The 7,805-nt window shown below is 33.5% G+C and overlaps 1 protein-coding gene across 1 annotated transcript; it reads left to right on the forward strand.

Moving 5' to 3' along the window:
- Positions 1–876: 876 nt before the first annotated feature.
- Positions 877–3,766, forward strand: LOC143535674 (serine/threonine-protein phosphatase PP1 isozyme 2-like). The gene is made up of 3 exons (XM_077029873.1): positions 877–1,138; positions 2,384–2,943; positions 3,493–3,766. The coding sequence occupies exons 1-3, from the start codon at positions 940–942 to the stop codon at positions 3,664–3,666; spliced, it is 933 nt and encodes a 310-aa protein (XP_076885988.1). The 5' UTR covers positions 877–939; the 3' UTR covers positions 3,667–3,766.
- Positions 3,767–7,805: the final 4,039 nt, after the last annotated feature.

A 7,805-nucleotide genomic window follows, 5' to 3' on the forward strand; every position in this document is an offset into this window, starting at 1 on the left:
ACGAAACCATAATTTGCAGAACCTAACTATTTAAATATTTAGTTCAATAACAATAATATATGAATTAAACAAACATCAAATTAATTAAAAATCGAATAATAGAATGAAATATCGGATATTTCATGTTTTAATAGTATAAGAAGATATATATTAAATAACACATTCCGTGTTCTTAATTTTTTTTGTATTCCATTAATTCTTAAGTGGTAAGCTTTTGGTATCTTTCTTATTCCCATCATTATACTAAACTTTTGAGTATTTTATTGTATGATTTTGTATTGAAAAAATGACCAAAAGAGACAAATCGTTAAAATGTTAAAGTGAACCTGCTTTGTCCAATTGACACAACCATCCCGACCATTTTACTTTAGGTTCTCAAAAATTATATTAACTTTCTTGCCCAGAAATCTTATAAAAACCGGTCAAACCGAACCATGAAAATCCCGCTAACGGGCCTTGTTAAATTAAAATGTACATTAGGACCGAAAGTGTTAGTAGCATGCGTTAAAAGCAATGGTGACCCACCCACCAATTAAACAATCATTCTTAATCACAAGCAAATCATGCAATTATAACAACAGGTACCCAAACGGCCCATAATCAAAACCCTAGATTCATTTGCATCCCAATTTCAATTTCAATTTCAATTTCAATTTCTTAAATCAAAAGCTAACCTTCAATTATCACCACAATAATAATAATAATAATAATAATAATAATAATAATAATAATATCGTCGTCATCATCAATTTCATTTCGATTCATTCTGCAACTCGTCATCTCCGCCTCACTACATTGCTGCCGTCATTATATTATTCCTTTCTTTGTTCCATACATTAAACGACGTAGTTTTATCATATCAATCAATCAATCAATCTAGGGTTTGTTATTATTATTATTTTACAAAACCAAGAATTTGGGGATTTTTTTTACCAATCAATGGCTCAGAGTGGTCAGGGGATTGAGCCTGCACTGCTGGACGATATAATCAACCGGTTACTGGAGTTCCGGCAGGCCAGAACCGTCCGGCAGGTGCAGTTATCGGAGACGGAGATCCGGCAGCTTTGTACGGTTTCGCGGGAGATTTTTCTGCAGCAGCCGAATTTGTTGGAGCTTGAAGCTCCGATTAAGCTTTGTGGTAATCATATTTGATTTGTTTTTGTTGGGTTTTGGGTTTGGTTTTGTTATGCACACCAAGTGTTTGATGTTCTGCTTTTATTGGGTATTGAGTATTTTGTTATGAAGGTTTGAAAATTGGGTTATACAGTCAAATGCTATATGTATCATATGGCTATTAATAGGTTATAGATTCATTTTTGTGTATATATTGGTTGTTTGCTTGTGTTTTCGGGTTTGGTTTTGTTATGCACACCAGGTGTTTGATGTTTTGCTTTCATTGGGTATTGAGTAATATCAATATGTGATGAAGATTTGAAAATTGGGTTATATAATTAAATGTTGTTTGTGTCGTATGGTAATTATTATAGGGATGTGAATGAAATGAACTGAGTAAGGCCTTGTTTGTGTTGTCTGTTAAGCTTTTATCATAAAAGGGAACGTTTCACGAACAACTAATCGGACGAAGTTTCTTGTTTGTGTTTGTCAACAAGGGAATGAGGGTGTTCGTGAACGGTTCACGGACACAAATGAACACAAACGGTTACTGTATATGTTTATTTTACATATAAATTAGTCACATAATACTCGAATATTTTGTTTTATAGTTTATAATGCTGCTTAAATCTATATGATAAGATTAGAAATGTAATAAAAAAGTGTTATAAATCTTAAATGAACAAACATTAACTAATATAAACGGATGTATGATTAAAAGAATGTTACAAGCACTAAAACATTTGAAAAGCGTGCGTGAAAACGAAGTGTTACTTGTGTCATATGATTATTATAACAATATTATATGATATGCTCTTGTTCTTGATTTTATTATGACTGCAATGTGCTTGTTGTTTATTGCCTTTTAAATTTTAATCGATTTTGAGTAATATGTGATGAAGGTTTGAAAGTTGTGTTATACAATCAAGTTTTATTTGTATCATGTGATTAGCAAAACAATATTGCATGATATGTTCTTGATCTTATTATGCCTGCCAGGTGTTTGTTGTTTTGCTTTCATTTGATTATGACTAATATGTGATTAAGGCTTGAAAATTGTATTACACAATCAAATGTTATTTGCAGTATATGATTACTAAAACATTGCTACATGATATGTTCTTGATTTTATTATGCCTGCCAGGTGTTTGTTGTTTTGCTTTTGATTATGAGTAATATGTGATGGAGATTCGAGAATTGTGTTATGCAATCAAATATTCAAATGTTATTTGTATCATATGATTATTACATGATATGTTCTTGATTGCAGGTGACATTCACGGGCAATATGGTGATCTATTGAGGCTTTTTGAATACGGGGGATTTCCCCCAGAATCAAATTATTTATTCCTAGGTGATTATGTGGACCGTGGTAAACAAAGTCTAGAAACAATTTGCCTTTTACTTGCTTACAAAATCAAATACCCTGAAAACTTTTTTCTCTTAAGAGGAAACCACGAGTGTGCGTCTATTAACCGCATATACGGTTTCTATGACGAATGTAAACGTCGTTTTAATGTTAGACTTTGGAAAACATTTATCGATTGTTTCAACTGCCTTCCTGCTGCTGCACTAATTGATGACAAAATATTATGCATGCATGGCGGGCTTTCTCCTGATTTAACAAATTTGGATCAGATTAGGAATTTGGTCCGCCCGACTGATGTCCCAGATTCGGGCCTGCTTTGTGATTTGCTTTGGGCTGATCCGAGTAAAGACGTGAAAGGATGGGGAATGAGTGATAGGGGAGTTTCTTATACGTTTGGAGCTGAAAAAGTTGCAGAGTTTTTAATGCAACATGATATGGATCTTGTTTGTCGAGCCCATCAGGTAATTGATTATTTAAACAGGTTTAAGCCCAAACCTTTGTCTGTGCCTGACCCAGATAGCCTGGATTGAATTGATAATCTTAAACATGCTAAAATTAGTCATCAGAGCTGGTCTGGCCCGGGCCCGGGATGGAATAAGTCATACTAAATAACAAATGATCGAACACGAACAACTTAATGAAAAGGTTGCGGAGTTTTCATGCTCATGTTCGTTTGTTAAGAAAATGAATATGTTTATGTTTGTTCGGTTAAAGCGTAAGCGAACGGCTTCGAACGTAAACAAATGAACACAAACAAAGCATGCTCATGTTCGTTCATTTAACTTTAATTGAACAAATGATCAAACGCAAACAACAAAACAAACGGGGTTCTCTTGTTCGTGTACGTACGCTAAGAAAATGAACTTGTTTGTGTTTTAAGCATAAACGACCGGTTTATAAACGCAAATGAACGAAATGTGAACAAACGAATAACAATGTGTTGGGTCTAAAGAGTTATTACTTGATTTACCTTTTTGAGCCTGATGTGATTTGGTGGTTATTTTGTTTAGGTTGTAGAAGATGGGTATGAATTCTTTGCTGATAGGCAGCTTGTCACAATATTTTCTGCTCCAAATTATTGTGGTGAATTTAATAATGCTGGTGCAATGATGAGTGTTGATGAAAGCTTAATGTGTTCTTTCCAAATTTTGAAGCCAGCTGACAGAAGGCCAAAATTTTATTGAAGTTTTGACTTGAAAGCTTTTAAGGTCAGTATGAAGAGTAACTTTTTAAACATCATGTTGTTTGGCTTATATTGCTTACTTGAGGTCTGTCTTTCTATTAGCAGCGTGCGTTCGAATGTGTGTGTGCATGTATGCATATTAACATTTTATGGATATATGCATTGAAGAATCACAGAGAATTACATTATCTGTTAATTTGAAAGAAAAGCAAACAAAACAAGTAGCAATATCATAAATAATCAGAAACATACTGTTTTATGAGCCATCGTGTATTGCTATTATGATGCTTCCATTATTAATGTTGAGCAAATCTGAATAATGCTGATGTTTGTTCTTAACAATTGATTTCATGAGAACATTTGTGTAAATGTTATTCATCTTAGTTTTCCTCACTTCTAGCATTATCTTTGGTATAAGGCAAGTTGATATGTAGGTCGAATCATGGTAAAAGCTTTCCTTACCGAAGGAAAGTTACATGATTGGAACAAACACATCTACATCCAGTATTGTTCTTCTTTTATCAAAGGTAAAATTGCCGTGAGGAAGATTGGGACAAAAGATGATCTTGTTGATGTGTTCATGATTCAGGAAACTGATTTTAAGAGCACATTTCAGCAACGTTTAGGCTTAAAAAAACATTAGCAGTTGGAAATATTGTAATATTTAGATTGTATGTCAAAGTGGAGAATGTTAGGAAAGTGACTTGGAGTTCATTTGATTTTGATAATTTCTTTAGTACCACTTTCTTATATTGACATGCTAAATACTTATCATTAAAGATCAAAGTTAGGGCCGATAGGGGCACTTACTGGTGGTTGGTATTTATAAAATACGTATGACTTTTATTTTTTTAAAAGTATAGTTGTTAGAATAGCTTCAGTCCTTGGTAAATTCTATTTTTTTTCAAGAGAGAATCGCCCCAGGCCGCAAAAGTATATTCTTTATGATTGTCATTTCCAGATATTTTTATTATGTTTTTTGAATTTAAGTTCCCACCGTAGCACAGTTATTTAAAACCTCTGAACTTTTTCTTCATGCTATACAAGGCTGGTATTACATGTTGCAAATCCGTTTTTTAAAATAAGTTGAGACCTGAGTGGTTAAACCTCCTAAAAAACGTGTGTACTTTACTGCATAATTTTTGTAAGTGCCAACCCAATCCCGGTTTGACCCGTACTAAAACCTAGATTTTTTATTTATTTTTACTACTATACTTTATGTTTGTATATGTGATTCATTATTATTGTTTTTATTTGCAGAATCCCTTGAATGCCGTCCTAGAATGCTGAATGCACTGCTATTTTAGTTTTGTGTCAAAAATTTCAAAAACACTTTTACTGTTTTAAGATGGATTAACATTAACATGCTGCAATGGAGATTGGTGGACAGCTTGCTTCTATACTTTTTGATGACCAAATTGCATATTTTCAATTAATCATCATTTTTGAATCATGTTTTGTAATCTGTTCTTGCCCAATTTATGACACCTGTATATGCTGCATCTTCATTAACCATTCTAATTGACCCCATTTTGTTGCATTATTAGAATGCTTAATTTGATTCTTCAATTATTGTTAAGAGTAAATTACACGGATGGTCCAAGTTTCATCTTTTTTCCTGAAGTTTGGAAAATTACGCTTTCGTTTCATGAACCATGCTTGCAAAAACATTCTAACCTTTTTCTACCACGCTCATCTTTTCCGTTGCGCCAGAATTATGAAAAAACTTGATGGCTATGGCTTCTTTCGGTGTATCTGGGCTTGCGATTAATCTGCAATTACATGTGATTTTTGATGATGCCCTTTTCTTCATCTCTGGTTTAGTCAACCGATATGGGTTCATAGGTTCAAGTTACTATGGTTGTTATTGGGCTCATGAATTCATTTTAACAGTTGACACATGAATGAAGTTTTAGGAACCAATATATTAGAAACAAAAAATCGTTAAATTGAATTAAGTTTTTTACAAATAAGTGATTTTTGTTCCTTATATACAAATAGTTAATTTCACATTTTCTCCTTGGTTTTTACGAAGCGTATGGACAATCCGCGTAATCTACTCTCGTGCGATTTGACAAGCTGGCCACCACCACCACAACTACTGCAGCCCTCCTCGCCACACTAAAAGAAGTGTGTCGCAAATTTAGTCAAAGTCTGGATGAAATGGTTTAAAGATCATTTAATGGTAATTAGGTACCTACAAAAGTTTGATTATCATTTTATTAATAATCTTCTAATTTTCAAGTTCTAAATGGAACTCATATCCACTTATGAGATTTAACAACAACAACAATAATAATAATAATAATAATAAATAGCTAATCAATAAATCCTACGAGTAATTTAATGTTTTAAAAACTCATTTGATTATTGAATCAGCCACACTGTCGGTTTCACTAATCAGATCAGTTGAACCGTATTTTAAATTAGATGGCATAATAAATAACTTTTAGAAAATATATCACTTTTAAAAGGATAACAATAATTAAGATAATTTCTAGGAAAGAAAATTCAACTAAAACATTCATAAAAACAATGAGAGAGAGAGCACCGGCAAAAGTTATAGATTAGTTGGGAAACACTTGTTTTAAGTCATTAAGTGTAAGAGAAGCCGGCATTCATGATTTATAATCCAACAAATATATCCTTGTAAACTTTGTTTACAACAAAAACCAGTTAAAGTGTTCGACTACTGAACCTATCTAACCATCACTCAGTGTCCAACCAATGGTCTAATACCAACTTAGTCTATATCAGCTGGCCTATTAAGTATTAACAAGGCTTTCTCTATACCGACACCCATTTTGCTATTTAGACAATCTTTCCTACCTATACGACTCGTATAGCTCATACTAGTCGTGTAGGTGTCAACTTTATGCCAGTACCTGTTGACCACTTAATATGAGAAGGCCTATACGAGAAACCCTCCATACGAGCTGTATGGGCCATACGAGATCATTTGAATTTTCATATGACATGATAGCTTTCCGCATTTTTTTGCTTTCTGCTAGAGCACATTTTTTGAGACTGCCTATACGACTATGTCCATACGAGTTGTATGTGCTATACGAGATAAATTTGTACTCTAGATGTGTGGTATTATTTCAATAATTCGTACGAGATCCGGTTTGGGTCGTGATTGAGATGTTGGTTAAAAAGACGCCCTTCGTAATTGAAAATGATGTTGATGAGGTATGTGGTAACTATCAATCTGGAGTCAAAAAGTTTTGTAGTATTATACTACAGGATGACAATGGATCGGGTTTGGGCCGGGTTTAAGTAATCCGAAACCCATACCTGATGATGAAAATTTTTAGTTAATTACACAATGATATGTGGAAAAAAAACAAAAACGACTCCTATAGGCTATATTAGTCGTAAAGAGGGTGTATAGGCAGTATACGAGTAGCATAGCCTATACAACTCGTATAAATACCAGCACTGTCTCATATGAGTCATACGACTCGTTTAAGAATATGGTCAAACGCTTTTTCCAAAAAGCTGGTGGTTGTCAGAGTACGGATGTCTATACGACTAGTATAAGCTATACGAGTCATATGAAGGGTGTCTGAATTTTAAAGGTGGGTGTCTTATTAGCAGGACCTATTAACAAACTTAATAAGTCTAGATCCAAATAGTATGGGGGTTAAGAATCAAATGTGTAAATGTAGGAGGGTAAGTATAATGTTTGTAACATTCAAGTACGTTAAATAGACATTTGTAATATTCAAAGGGGGTTGGGAACTTGCACTGCAACTTATTTTCCTTTTTCCTGCTACTTTATTATAATTATTTTGTGTTTAATGAGAAAGCGTTTGTAAGGTGTTAAATAGACGAACGGAGAATATAATGGATACTTGGATTGCTAATATTTGGAGATTAATTTACTTCTTCTCAATGATTTCTTCTTATTTCTTTTATCTTTAGCTCTTGGATTTCTTGATTACACATTTTGTTCCGCTTAGGGCTGTAAACGAACCGAATGAACACGAACAAGGCCTTGTTCATGTTCGTTCGTTAAGAAAATAATGTGTTCACGAACACTTACCGAACGAGATTTTATGTTCGTGTTCGTTCATTAACGAAATTAATGTGTTCACGAACGGTTCACAAACACAAACGAACACAAATAAAATCGGC

This window comes from Bidens hawaiensis, unplaced genomic scaffold, assembly GCF_021521415.1.
Source record: "Bidens hawaiensis isolate Kalapana, Puna unplaced genomic scaffold, B.hawaiensis_p1.1 tig00010570_1, whole genome shotgun sequence".
Lineage (NCBI taxonomy): Eukaryota > Viridiplantae > Streptophyta > Magnoliopsida > Asterales > Asteraceae > Bidens > Bidens hawaiensis.